Here is a 15,711-nt window from a genome sequence, read left to right as displayed (position 1 = left end):
AAGTCCACTGTGGTGTGCAGGACAACTTCACAGAGACCTTGTATCGCTACGACGAGGACGGCTACCAGTCCTACTGCACCATCTGCTGCTACGGCATGGAGGTCATCCTGTGCGGCAACGACGGCTGCTGCAGGTGCGTCCACTTCCTCCGTCCACTTGATCCCGTGCTCATACACCCGCTGCTCGTCTCCCAGGTCCTACTGTGGAGACTGTCTCAACATCCTGGTCGGGGCCGGCACCTTCGACTCGCTCAAGGACGTGGACCCCTGGATCTGCTACCTGTGCCAGGACCACCAGGCCCACCGGGCCCTCATTCCCAGGGAGGACTGGAGCATTCAAGTCCAGCAGTACTTTGCCAACAACAGCGCCATGGAGTTTGTGAGTCAGCACTTTCTTTCAAAGCGGCAGACATAGTCCAGGATTAAGACCAAAGGTGTCAATGACAACTAGAATTAACAACATTCCTTTAATAGGAAATGCAGAATACAGGAATAAGACCAAAGGTAACACTGACAACTAGAAAAAGCAACATTCCTTAATAGGAAATAATCCTTTGAGAAGATCCTGAATCCAGGCGGTGATCCGGATCATTATGTCATTTCCTCAAATCTTCAAGAAAAAGCCCCACTGGTGTCCTTCTAATCATTTCCATACAAACTAGCAAACACAGAACATTCTGGAAGTTGTCTTCTAGCAAACACAAAGATGTCTTGGTCGGTGAGCAGGAAGTGATGCCCTTATATAGTCACAGCTGTGACCTAATCAGTCAATCTGCAACAATGAAAGTGCACAAAATGGAGAATTGTACAAAATCAATCAAAGTGTCAGTCCAGTATCATTAGGGAATAAATAAGCAATGACAATTAAAGGAGACATAGTTCATCAGCACAGTGACAAAAATAAAAATAGCAATAGAATAGCTATAGTTCCCTCTATATATATAATATCACACTAATAAAGTACCCTCTATATATAATATGATAGTAATAAAGTACACTCTATATATAATATCATACTAATAAAGTACACTCTATATATACAATCACACTAATAAAGTACACTCTATATATAATATCGTACTAATAAAGTACACTATATATAATATCAAACCAATAAAGTACACTCTATATATACTATCAAACTAATATAGTACCCTCTATATATAATACCATATTAATAAAGTACACTATATATAATATCAAACCAATAAAGTACACTCTATATATTCTATCAAACTAATGTAGTACTCTCTATATATAATATCACACTAATAAAGTACCCTCTATATATAATATGATATTAAGAAAGTACACTCTATATAATATCATAGTAATAAAGTACCTGCTATACATAATATCATAGTAATAAAGTACCTGCTATACATAATATCATAGTAATAAAGTATACTCTATATATACTATCAAACTAATAAAGTACACTCTATATATAATATCGACTAATAAAGTACACTCTATATATACATTTTAAAGTAATACAGTACACTATATATATTATGATATTGATAAAGTACCTGCTATATATAATATCATACAAATAAAGTACACTATATATAATATAATAGTAATAAACTGCCTTCTATATATAATATCATAGTAAAAAAGTACCTGCTATATAAGACATCATATTAATAAAGTACCCTCTACATATAATATCATAGTAATAAAGTACCCTTCACATATGATACCATAGTAATAAAGTACCCTTTATATAAATGTAATAGTAATAAAGTACCTACTATATATAATATGATAGTAATAAAGTACCCTCTATATATAATATCGTAGTAATAAAGTACCCTTTACATATGATATCATAGTGATAAAGTACCTGCTATATATGATATCATAGTAATAAAATACCCTCTATATATAATATAGTGATAAAGTACCCTTTACATATAATATGATAGTAATAAAATACCCTTTATATAAATGTAATAGTAATAAAGTACCTACTATATATAATATGATAGTAATAAAGTACCCTCTATATATAATATCATAGTAATAAAGTATCCTTTACATATGATATCATAGTGATAAAGTACCTGCTATATATGATATCATAGTAATAAAATACCCTCTATATATAATATAGTGATAAAGTACCCTTTACATATAATATGATAGTAATAAAGTACCCTTTATATAAATGTAATAGTAATAAAGTACCTACTATATATAATATGATAGTAATAAAGTACCCTCTATATATAATATCATAGTAATAAAGTACCCTTTACATATGATATCATAGTGATAAAGTACCTGCTATATATGATATCATAGTAATAAAATACCCTCTATATATAATATAGTGATAAAGTACCCTTTACATATAATATGATAGTAATAAAGTACCCTCTACATATAATATCATAGTAATAAAGTACCCTTTACATATGATACCATAGTAATAAAGTACCCTCTATATAAATATAATAGTAAAAAAGTACCTACTATATATAATATGATAGTAATAAAGTACCCTCTATATATAATATCATAGTAATAAAGTACCCTTTACATATGATATCATAGTGATAAAATACCCTCTACATATAATATAGTGATAAAGTACCCTTTACATATAATATGATAGTAATAAAGTACCCTTTATATAAATGTAATAGTAATAAAGTACCTACTATATATAATATGATAGCAATAAAGTACCCTTTACATATGATATCATAGTGATAAAGTACCTGCTATATATGATATAGTAATAAAATACCCTCTATACATAATATAGTGATAAAGTACCCTTTACATATAATATGATAGCAATAAAGTACCCTCTACATATAATATCATAGTAATAAAGTACCCTTTACATATGATACCATAGTAATAAAGTACCCTCTATATAAATATAATAGTAATAAAGTACCTACTATATATAATATGATAGTAATAAAGTACCCTCTATATATAATATCATAGTAATAAAGTACCCTTTACATATGATATCATAGTAATAAAATACCCTCTATATATAACATCATAGTAATAAAGTACCCTCTATATATAATATGATAGTAATTAAGTACTCTATATATAATATAATAGTAATAAAGTACCTGCTATATATAATATGATAGTAATAAAGTATCAACCTGAAGCCACAAAACATGAGTATGCATTTAGACAACTTGATGGAAAACCCTTGTAGAAAACCTCCTAAAAGCAACTCCTCGTTCCTCCCTTTAGATCAGAGCTGGACAAAGTAATGCAGGCCCGGGGGCCACATGCGGGCCATTAATGCCCGGGGGCCACATGTGGGCCCTTAAGCCTGTCAGTGTGGCCCATTAGAAAGTCATTGTTTGAGATGCAAAGTGTCGCTGCACCCATCACCCCAAGTCTTTAGCAAACATCAGCTACGGTGCGAGAGATTGTCGAAATACAAAGTCTTTCTGTCGGTCGTTTTTTCTTAATGATGTGGCCGCAGCCAGCGTCACCTCACAGGACCCTGAGGTTCCTGGCACGGCCGCTCTAGCCATCACGCCGTGACACCATCTCTTCACTTTCCATCTTCACCTCTGACCTCTGACCTTGTCCAGGAGCCCCACCGTGTCTACCCCTCCATCCCCGCCAACCAACGCAGACCCATCCGAGTTCTCTCGCTCTTTGACGGCATCGCCACAGGTCAGCCCGCACACAAATGGCGGCGTGCATTGTCGGGGGTGTGGCTTCAAGTCTGTGGTCCGTGGTCACCCCGCAGGCTACCTGGTGCTGAAGGACCTGGGCTTTAAAATCCAGACTTACGTCGCCTCCGAGATTTGCGAGGACTCCCTGGCCGTCACGCTGGTCAACCACGAGGGGAGGATCAACCAAGTTGGAGACACCCGCAACATCTCCAAGGAGCTGGTGAGACGCACGCCATGAAGTATTGTTGGAGGACGCACTTCATCACCTGTCACTTCCAGATCCAGGAGTGGGGTCCCTTTGACCTGCTGATCGGTGGAAGCCCCTGTAACGACCTCTCCATCGTCAACCCCATCCGCAAAGGAATCTACGGTTGGTGATTGATTGGCACGCGGTATCTTTTCTTTCTTCAAGATGTCCTCCTTGTCCCAAAGGCAGGCGCTCCACTTCAGTTGGCTAACATCACAATAGCGTGTGCTATTGGTGGGCTTCACCTATATGCCTGTTTTTTTGATACTTTTATTAGTAGATTGCACAGTTTAGTACATATTCCGTACAATTGACCACTAAATGGTAGCACCCAAATTAGTTTTTCAACTTGTTTAAGTCGGGGTCCACGTTAATGAATTCATGGTAAATGCGTGAGCAATTGAAAAGTGCTGCAAACTGTGCAGTTGCGTGTAAACTCTGTCTGCGCTAACATTACCATGCCGACACCTGTGATGCCACAAGTAGCGAGTGGCACGACTGAGGCGTACGCATGCAAAATTAGCTAGGAAAGCTAGCCTGCTAACAGTTAGCATGTGTCACGTACCAAGTTTGACAGCGAAAATGTCAAAAAGACTTTGCATGCTAACAGTTAGCATGTGTCGTGCAACAATTTATATGACTCTGGGCTGCAAATTTAGCAAAAAAAATGTTAGCATGTTAAAGTTATTATGCCAGCATGCTAACAGTTAACATGTATCATGGGCCAAGAATGGGAAAGAATTCCACTTTCAAAGCTTCAACAATTAGTTTCCTTTAAAAGAAAAGGTGATGTAACACAGTGGTGAACATGCCCTTTCCCAACTACTTTGGCACGTGTTGCAGCCATGAAATTCTAAGTTAATTATTATTTGCAACAAAAAAAAAGTTTATGAGTTCGAACATCAAATATGTTGTCTTTGTAGCATATTCAACTGAATATGGGTTGCAAAGGATTTGCAAATTATTGTATTCCGTTTATATTTACATCTAACACAATTTCCCAACTCATATGGAAACGGGGTTTGTAGATCATGTACCAAGTGTATTGACTGTAAAGGTGTAAAAATGGCTAAAATGCTAATCTTGGCATGCTAACAGTTAGCATGTGTCATGCAACAATTTATATGACTCTGGGCTGCAAATTTAGCAAAAAAAATGTTAGCATGTTAAAGTTATTATGCCAGCATGCTAACAGTTAACATGTATCATGGGCCAAGAATGGGAAAGAATTCCACTTTCAAAGCTTCAACAATTAGTTTCCTCAGTTCCCAAACGTTTATTGAGTGTTGTTAAAAGAAAAGGTGATGTAACACAGTGGTGAACATGCCCTTTCCCAACTACTTTGGCACGTGTTGCAGCCATGAAATTCTAAGTTAATTATTATTTGCAACAAAAAAAAAGTTTATGAGTTTGAACATCAAATATGTTGTCTTTGTAGCATATTCAACTGAATATGTGTTGAAAAGGATTTGCAAATAATTGTATTCCGTTTATATTTACATCTAACGCAATTTCCCAACTCATATGGAAACGGGGTTTGTAGATCATGTACCAAGTGTATTGACTGTAAAGGTGTAAAAATGGCTAAAATGCTAATCTTAGCATGCTAACAGTTAGCATGTGTCATGCAACAATTTATATGACTCTGGGCTGGAAATTTAGCAAAAAAAATGTTAGCATGTTAAAGTTATTATGCCAGCATGCTAACAGTTAACATGTATCAAAGGGCCAAGAATGGGAAAGAATTCCACTTTCAAAGCTTCAACAATTAGTTTCCTCAGTTCCCAAACGTTTGAGTGTTGTTAAAAGAAAAGGTGATGTAACACAGTGGTGAACATGCCCTTTCCCAACTACTTTGGCACGTGTTGCAGCCATGAAATTCTAAGTTAATTATTATTTGCAACAAAAAAAAAGTTTATGAGTTTGAACATCAAATATGTTGTCTTTGTAGCATATTCAACTGAATATGTGTTGAAAAGGATTTGCAAATAATTGTATTCCGTTTATATTTACATCTAACACAATTTCCCAACTCATATGGAAACAGGGTTTGTAGATCATGTACCAAGTGTATTGACTGTAAAGGTGTAAAAATGGCTAAAATGCTCATCTTAGCATGCTAACAGTTAGCATGTGTCATGCAACAATTTATATGACTCTGGGCTGGAAATTTAGCAAAAAAAATGTTAGCATGTTAAAGTTATTATGCCAGCATGCTAAAAGTTAACATGTATCATGGGCCAAGAATGGGAAAGAATTCCACTTTCAAAGCTTCAAGAATTAGTTTCCTCAGTTCCCAAACGTTTGAGTGTTGTTAAAAGAAAAGGTGATGTAACACAGTGGTGAACATGCCCTTTCCCAACTACTTTGGCACGTGTTGCAGCCATGAAATTCTAAGTTAATTATTATTTGCAACAAAAAAAAAGTTTTTGAGTTCGAACATCAAATATGTTGTCTTTGTAGCATATTCAACTGAATATGTGTTGAAAAGGATTTGCAAATAATTGTATTCCGTTTATATTTACATCTAACACAATTTCTCAACTCATATGGAAACGGGGTTTGTAGATCATGTACCAAGTGTATTGACTGTAAAGGTGTAAAAATGGCTAAAATGCTAATCTTGGCATGCTAACAGTTAGCATGTGTCATGCAACAATTTATATGACTCTGGGCTGCAAATTTAGCAAAACCAATATTAGCATGTTAAAGTTATTATGCCAGCATGCTAACAGTTAACATGTATCATGGGCCAAGAATGGGAAAGAATTCCACTTTCAAAGCTTCAACAATTAGTTTCCTCAGTTCCCAAACGTTTGAGTGTTGTTAAAAGAAAAGGTGATGTAACACAGTGGTGAACATGCCCTTTCCCAACTACTTTGGCACGTGTTGCAGCCATGAAATTCTAAGTTAATTATTATTTGCAACAAAAAAAAAGTTTTTGAGTTCGAACATCAAATATGTTGTCTTTGTAGCATATTCAACTGAATATGGGTTGAAAAGGATTTGCAAGTAATTATATTCCGTTTATATTTACATCTAACACAATTTCCCAACTCATATGGAAACGGGGTTTGTAGATCATGTACCAAGTGTATTGACTGTAAAGGTGTAAAAATGGCTAAAATGCTAATCTTGGCATGCTAACAGTTAGCATGTGTCGTGCAACAATTTATATGACTCTGGGCTGGAAATTTAGCAAAAAAAATGTTAGCATGTTAAAGTTATTATGCCAGCATGCTAAAAGTTAACATGTATCATGGGCCAAGAATGGGAAAGAATTCCACTTTCAAAGCTTCAACAATTAGTTTCCTCAGTTCCCAAACGTTTGAGTGTTGTTAAAAGAAAAGGTGATGTAACACAGTGGTGAACATGCCCTTTCCCAACTACTTTGTCACGTGTTGCAGCCATGAAATTCTAAGTTAATTATTATTTGCAACAAAAAAAAAAGTTTATGAGTTTGAACATCAAATATGTTGTCTTTGTAGCATATTCAACTGAATATGTGTTGAAAAGGATTTGCAAATAATTGTATTCCGTTTATATTTACATCTAACACAATTTCCCAACTCATATGGAAACGGGGTTTGTAGATCATGTACCAAGTGTATTGACTGTAAAGGTGTAAAAATGCTAATCTTAGCATGCTAACAGTTAGCATGTGTCATGCAACAATTTATATGACTCTGGGCTGGAAATTTAGTAAAAAAAATGTTAGCATGTTAAAGTTATTATGCCAGCATGCTAACAGTTAACATGTATCATGGGCCAAGATTGGGAAAAAATTCCACTTTCAAAGCTTCAACAATTAGTTTCCTCAGTTCCCAAACGTTTGAGTGTTGTTAAAAGAAAAGGTGATGTAACACAGTGGTGAACATGCCCTTTCCCAACTACTTTGGCATGTGTTGCAGCCATGAAATTCTAAGTTAATTATTATTTGCAACAAAAAAAAAGTTTTTGAGTTCGAACATCAAATATGTTGTCTTTGTAGCATATTCAACTGAATATGGGTTGAAAAGGATTTGCAAATTATTGTATTCCGTTTATATTTACATCTAACACAATTTCCCAACTCATATGGAAACGGGGTTTGTAGATCATGTACCAAGTGTATTGACTGTAAAGGTGTAAAAATGGCTAAAATGCTAATCTTAGCATGCTAACAGTTAGCATGTGTCATGCAACAATTTATATGACTCTGGGCTGGAAATTTAGCAAAAAAAATGTTAGCATGTTAAAGTTATTATGCCAGCATGCTAAAAGTTAACATGTATCATGGGCCAAGAATGGGAAAGAATTCCACTTTCAAAGCTTCAACAATTAGTTTCCTCAGTTCCCAAACGTTTGAGTGTTGTTAAAAGAAAAGGTGATGTAACACAGTGGTGAACATGCCCTTTCCCAACTACTTTGTCACGTGTTGCAGCCATGAAATTCTAAGTTAATTATTATTTGCAACAAAAAAAAAGTTTATGAGTTTGAACATCAAATATGTTGTCTTTGTAGCATATTCAACTGAATATGGGTTGAAAAGGATTTGCAAATTATTGTATTCCGTTTATATTCACATCTAACACAATTTCCCAACTCATATGGAAACGGGGTTTGTAGATCATGTACCAAGTGTATTGACTGTAAAGGTGTAAAAATGGCTAAAATGCTAATCTTAGCATGCTAACAGTTAGCATGTGTCATGCAACAATTTATATGACTCTGGGCTGCAAATTTAGCAAAAAAAATATTAGCATGTTAAAGTTATTATGCCAGCATGCTAAAAGTTAACATGTATCATGGGCCAAGAATGGGAAAGAATTCCACTTTCAAAGCTTCAACAATTAGTTTCCTCAGTTCCCAAACATTTGAGTGTTGTTAAAAGAAAAGGTGATGTAACACAGTGGTGAACATGCCCTTTCCCAACTACTTTGGCACGTGTTGCAGCCATGAAATTCTAAGTTAATTATTATTTGCAACAAAAAAAAAGTTTTTGAGTTCGAACATCAAATATGTTGTCTTTGTAGCATATTCAACTGAATATGGGTTGAAAAGGATTTGCAAATTATTGTATTCCGTTTATATTTACATCTAACACAATTTCCCAACTCATATGGAAACGGGGTTTGTAGATCATGTACCAAGTGTATTGACTGTAAAGGTGTAAAAATGGCTAAAATGCTAATCTTAGCATGCTAACAGTTAGCATGTGTCATGCAACAATTTATATGACTCTGGGCTGCAAATTTAGCAAAAAAAATGTTAGCATGTTAAAGTTATTATGCCAGCATGCTAAAAGTTAACATGTATCATGGGCCAAGAATGGGAAAGAATTCCACTTTCAAAGCTTCAACAATTAGTTTCCTCAGTTCCCGAACGTTTATTGAGTGTTGTTAAAAGAAAAGGTGATGTAACACAGTGGTGAACATGCCCTTTCCCAACTACTTTGTCACGTGTTGCAGCCATGAAATTCTAAGTTAATTATTATTTGCAACAAAAAAAAAGTTTTTGAGTTCGAACATCAAATATGTTGTATTTGTAGCATATTCAACTGAATATGGCTTGAAAAGGATTTGCAAATTATTGTATTCCGTTTATATTTACATCCAACACAATTTCCCAACTCATATGGAAACGGGGTTTGTAGATCATGTGCCAAGTGTATTGACTGTAAAGGTGTAAAAATGGCTAAAATGCTAATCTTAGCATGCTAACAGTTAGCATGTGTCATGCAACAATGTATATGACTCTGGGCTAAACGGCTGCAAATTTAGCAAAAAAACGTTAGCATTTTAAAGTTATTATGCTAGCATGCTAACATTTAGCATCTGTCACGTACCAAGTACTATGACACTAAGGTGTATGCCTGCAAAATAAGTTTCAAAAAATGTAAAAAAAAAAAGCTTGAATGTTAGCATGCTAATGTCAGCACTAAAAAGAGAAAGAAAAATGTTGACTTTGGAACTGCTGAAGTCAGTTGAGGTATGTGGGATATGTAGAAGATTGATTATATAGCACCTGAATTACTGGTCATTCCCAGCAATGTGTTGATGTGGTACTTGGACAAGTTTTGAAAAATGTCCTGGAAAACCTAGAATTCCTGGTAATCTGGGATGTTTGGAAGGATAAAAAAATAGGTTGATTAATCTTTCATCTCAGCCGGGAATCAAATAATGGATTCCCGGCTGAGATGAAAGTTTTGATACTTCCAATGTGATGGAAACTGAGAGAAGGAGGACGTTCATCTTTTACGTCAGACTGAGTCAGAATAACTTTTACCTGGTCGTACGTAACACATTTACTCAACTTTGTGGACATGATAAAATAGGCAATACATCATTTACAATGACACATATCTTAAATCCTTTACAATGCAACATTGAATGACAGTGACCTTCGATCCCTCAGACGGCACTGTATCGAAAACCGACATCAATCTCTAAAGGATATCACTACATGGGCTCAGGAGCACTTCAGAAAACTACTTTCACGAAATACAGTTTGTCGCTACATCTGTAAGTTTAAGTTAAAGTTCTACTATGCAAAGCGAAAGCCATTTATCAACAACATCCAGAAACTCCGCCGGCTTCTCTGGGCCCGAGATCATCTAAGATGGACTGATGCAAAGTGGAAAAGTGTTCTGTGGACATGATAAAATAGGCATTACATCATTTACAATGACACCTATCTTAAATCCTTTACAATGCATGATGGGTAATATATCTCCATACTTCACCATGTTAGCATTTTATCAATCAATCAATCAATGTTTATTTATATAGCCCTAAATCACAAATGTCTCAAAGCCACTACGACTACGACATCCTCGGAAGAACCCACATAAGGGCAAGGAAAACTCACACCCAGTGGGACGCCAGTGACTATGCTGACTTTGAGAAACCTTGGAGAGGACCTCATATTGCATTGTGGTCAGGGTTTGTTTTGTCTCCTCCTGTCACACAAAGCTACAGTCATTTTGTAAGTAAGTAGTACAGAAGATGAACAATATCAAAGAAGGTGGCCGCCACATACTTGTTGCTTCTGTTGGTGGCCAAGAAATGAAGAATTGTACCAAAACGTGACTTTAATACCTGCAGTCCTGTGGTCTTCATTCATTTTGGAGCGCTATAAAAGTGCTAAAAAAACCCCTTCTCACTTTCAGAGGGTTCCGGAAGGCTCTTCTTTGACTTCTACCGCGTCCTGCAGATGCTGAAGCCCAAGGAAAAAGACCCCAGGCCGTTCTTCTGGCTGTTTGAGAACGTAGTCTTCATGAACACTCACGACAAAGTCAACATCTGCCGCTTCCTGGAGGTTCTTCTGGCCGCCCTCTTTCCTTTTGTTTGTTTGTTTGTTTACGTGGTCTCTCCTTCATCCTCACGCTCGGGTTCTCCTTCGACAGTGCAACCCAGTCCTGGTGGACGCTGTCAAAGTCAGCCCGGCCCACCGAGCTCGCTACTTCTGGGGGAACATTCCAGGGATGAGCAGGTGAGTCCGCTTCTCCATCCCGCTGACTCTTCTAGGCCGTTGTGTTAAAGTGTCCTGGTCTCCTTCAGACCCATCACGGCCTCCCAAAGTGACAAGTTGAACCTCCAGGACTGTTTGGAGATCGGCAGAGAAGCCAGGGTGAGTGGGTCTCCTACTCCTGAGTCTCAGGCCGTACTCGCACCGTGCTTGGGCCCGCAAGTCTGGCACCTGTGTGCTGCTTCATACTTTAGACAGGAACTTATCCCCTTTAATAGAAGAGGTGGGCCACGTGGACCACATGGACAACCTGACGCTAGATTTCACATCATTAAAAACTGACCAGAGGTACGAGAGAAAGAGCCTCGAAAGACAAAGCCCAAAAACAGTGAAGTTGTCACCTTGTGTAAATGCTAAATAAAAAGAGAATACAACATGAAAACGCTCTATAGCCCACAGACTTTTTTTGGGCTTTGGGAATCACTAATAAGCCGGAGTCCTTTGAACGCAGATTTCTTGCCGGGACATATGGTACAATACAATCGGCAAGATAGGCTGGAGCTGGACCGTGTAGTATTTTATACGTAAGTAGTAAAACCTTAAAGTCACATCTTAAGTGCACAGGAAGCCAGTGCAGGTGAGCCAGTATAGGTATGTATGTATGTATATATGTATATAAAGGTATATACAGTATAGGTATATATGTATGTATATATGTATATAAAGGTATATACAGTATAGGTATATATGTATGTATATATGTATATAAAGGTATATACAGTATAGGTATATATGTATGTATATATGTATATAAAGGTATATACAGTATAGGTATATATGTATGTATATATGTATATAAAGGTATATACAGTTCAGGCGTAATGTGATCAAACTTTCTTGTTCTTGTCAAAAGTCTAGCAGCAGCATTTTGTACCAACTGTAATCTTTTAATGCTAGACATGGGGAGACCCGAAAACAATACGTTACAGTAATCGAGACGAGGCGTAACAAACGCATGGATAATGATCTCAGCGTCTTTAGTGGACAGAATGGAGCGAATTTTAGCGATATTACGGAGATGAAAGAAGGCCGTTTTAGTAACTCTTTTAATGTGTGCCTCAAAGGAGAGAGTTGGGTCGAAGATAATACCCAGATTCTTTACCGTGTCGCCTTGTTTAATTGTTTGGTTGTCAAATGTTAGAGTTGTATCATTAAATAGAGGTCGGTGTCTAGCAGGACCGATAATCAGCATTTCCGTTTTTTTGGTGTTGAGTTGCAAAAAGTTAGCGGACATCCATTGTTTAATACATTAAGACACGCCTCCAGCTGACTACAGTCTGGCGTGTTGGTCAGCTTTAGGGGCATGTAGAGTTGGGTGTCATCAGCATATCAGTGAAAGCTAATACCGTATTTGCGTATGATGTCACCTAGCGGCAGCATGTAGATGCTGAAGAGTGCAGGGCCAAGGACCGAACCCTGGGGAACTCCACACGTTACCTTAACGTAGTCCGAGGTCACATTGTTATGGGAGACGCACTGCATCCTATCAGTAAGATAAGAGTTAAACCAAGACAGGGCTAAGTCTGACATACCAATTCGTGTTTTGATACGTTCTAATAAAATATGATCGACGGTATCGAAAGCAGCGCTAAGATCGAGGAGCAGCAACATAGATGACGCATCAGAATCCATCGTTAGCAATAGATCATTAGTCATTTTTGCGAGGGCTGTCTCCGTGGAGTGATTTGCCCTGAAACCGGATTGAAAGGTTTCACATAGATTGTTAGACGCTAAGTGTTCATTTAACTGCTCCGCAACAATTTTTTCGAGGATTTTTGAAATAAAGGGAAGGGGAGACACCGGTCGGTAGTTTACCATGAATAGACTGCAAAGACACGATATGATCCAAGATATGATCCAAGATGGCGGCGCCCCGAAGGACTGGACTCTCGCGACTGTGTTGGATCCAATATGGATTGAACTTTCACAGTATCATGTTAGACCCGCTCGACATCCATTGCTTTCCTCCTCTCCAAGGTTCTCATAGTCATCATTGTCACCGACGTCCCACTGGGTGAGTTTTCCTTGCCCTTATGTGGGCCTACCGAGGATGTCGTAGTGGTTTGTGCAGCCCTTTGAGACACTAGTGATTTAGGGCTATATAAGTAAACATTGATTGATTGATTGATTGATTGATTGATATTTCAAGTTCACACTGAGGAACTTTCTTATTTTTGGCAAATATTAGCTTATTTGGAATTAGATGGCTGCAACATGTTTGAAAAAAACTGGCACAAGTGGCAAAAAAGAGTGAGAAAGTTAAGGAATTTGGAACATCCCGCAGGTGAACAGGCTAATTGGGAACAGGTGGGTGCCACGATTGGCTATAAAAGCAGCTTCCATGAAATGCTCACTCATTCACAAACAAGGACAGGACGAAGGTCACCACTTTGTCAACAAATGCCTGAGCAAATTGTTTAAGAACAACATTTCTCAAGCAGCTATTGCAAGGAATTTAGGGATTTCACCATCTACGCTCCGTAATATCATCAAAAAGTTCAGAGAATTTGGAGAAATCACTGCACATAAGCCATGATATTAGATAGATAGATAGATAGATAGATAGATAGATAGATAGATAGATAGTACTTTATTGATTCCTTCAGGAGAGTTCCTTCAGGAAAATTAAAATTCCAGCAGCAATGTACAGAGTTGAGATCAATTTAAATAAAAGTAAAAAGTAAATAATGGGGGTTTAAATGGAAACAAAATAGAGAAATATTACAATAAGAATAAAAACTGAAAAGCAACAATGGGAATAAAAATATAACAGTAAAATAAGACTATAACAAGACAAAGTAGGCAGTAGTGACCATGTTATGAAAACGTATTGCACTGTTATGGTTTTGCATCCCCTGTCGTCCTAGTACCCCCCCGGCCCCAGAGAGGAGCCTTTTATCCCTCGGGCATTAAAAAGCCACATCAGTGTGTAAAGGATATCACCACATGGGCTCAGGAACACTTCAGAAAACCACTGTCAGTAACTACAGTTGGTTGCTACATCTGTAAGTGCAAGTTAAAACTCTACTATGCAAAGCCACAGCTATTTATCAACAACACCCAGAAAAGTAGAAAAGTGTTCTGTGGTGTGACGAGTCCACATTTCAAGTTGTTTTTGGAAACTGTGGATCAAAGAGTAAAAGAACCATGGGGACTGTTCTAGGGTGAAAGTGTTGTAGGCAGCATGTGTGATGGTATGGGGGTGTATTAATGATTGTTCTAGGGTGAAAGTGTTCTAGGCAGCATGTGTGATGGTATGGGGGTGTATTAGTGATTGTTCTAGGGTGAAAGTGTTGTAGGCAGCATGTGGTATGGGGGTGTTTTAGTGGCCAAGGCACGGCTAACTTACACATCTTACACAACATATGTTGTTATCATGGACGCCCCTGCTTATTTCAGCAAGGCAATGCCAAGCCAGGTGTTACAACAGCGTGGCTTCATAGTAAAAGAGTGCGGGTAGTCCAGACATTGAAAATGTGTGAAGGCTAAAATATGAGGGAGGAGACTGTTGAACAACTTAAGTTGTACATCAAGCAAGAATGGGAAAGAATTCCACTTCAAAAATGTGCCTCCTCAGTTCCCAAACCTGCACTGAGTGTTGTTCAAAGGAAAGGCCATGTAACACACTGGTAAAAAAGCCTTTTTTGACATGTGTTGCTGCCATTACATTTTAAGTTTCTCAGTGTGAACATGAAGTATCTTGTCTTTGCAGTCTTTTCAACTGAATGAAGTTGTTGTATTCTCTTTTTATTCCTTTACACAAGGTGACAACTTGAATTTGTATAAATTATTTGTACAAAATTGATACATAATTTATTCTGCAGGATGCTGCATTGTGAGACAACAAGCGGTCACAACAGATAAAACAATGTTCAATTCTTTTACTGTCTCTCCAGTCCTTTTAAGGAGGACATGGGGTCCAACCATCACTTTATTGACTGAAACTGTTTGTTGTCATCCCCAACCACACCAAAAACTTTAGCAAAACCTACCTAAACTGCTCATTTTCTGCCTTAAAAACCAGGCCAAAAGCTACTCTTTCATCTGTCATATCTCAAACAGCTGCTCTCTCAACAGACGTCCTCACTGGACTCAGCCACTAAAGAGTCCACACATACGCTCTATAACAGGGGTGCCCACACTTTCTGCAGGCGAGCTACTTTTCAATTGACCAACTCGAGGGGATCTACCTCATTTATATATATTAATTATATTTATTTATTTATGAAAGAGACATTTTTGTAAACAAGTTAAATGTGTTTAATGATAATACAAGCATGTGTAA

At 37.3% G+C, this 15,711-nt stretch overlaps 1 protein-coding gene across 2 annotated transcripts in view; it reads left to right on the top strand.

The window, feature by feature from the left end:
- The window catches only part of LOC133554132 (uncharacterized), a 51,418-nt gene that overhangs the window by 22,290 nt on the left and 13,417 nt on the right, over nt 1-15,711 (top strand). For both annotated transcript variants that reach the window (XM_061902544.1, XM_061902543.1), the window contains exons 14-21: nt 21-133; nt 195-378; nt 3,584-3,668; nt 3,745-3,890; nt 3,950-4,040; nt 11,068-11,216; nt 11,305-11,390; nt 11,459-11,528. In XM_061902544.1, coding sequence (XP_061758528.1) covers nt 21-133; nt 195-378; nt 3,584-3,668; nt 3,745-3,890; nt 3,950-4,040; nt 11,068-11,216; nt 11,305-11,390; nt 11,459-11,528 — 924 coding nt within the window. The remainder of the gene's footprint in view (nt 1-20; nt 134-194; nt 379-3,583; nt 3,669-3,744; nt 3,891-3,949; nt 4,041-11,067; nt 11,217-11,304; nt 11,391-11,458; nt 11,529-15,711) is intronic.

Source organism: Nerophis ophidion, linkage group LG06 (genome assembly GCF_033978795.1).
Source record: "Nerophis ophidion isolate RoL-2023_Sa linkage group LG06, RoL_Noph_v1.0, whole genome shotgun sequence".
In the NCBI taxonomy this organism is placed as follows: Eukaryota; Metazoa; Chordata; class Actinopteri; order Syngnathiformes; family Syngnathidae; genus Nerophis; species Nerophis ophidion.
Note: the sequence above shows the minus strand (reverse complement) of the source record. Positions and strands in the feature narration are given on the sequence as shown.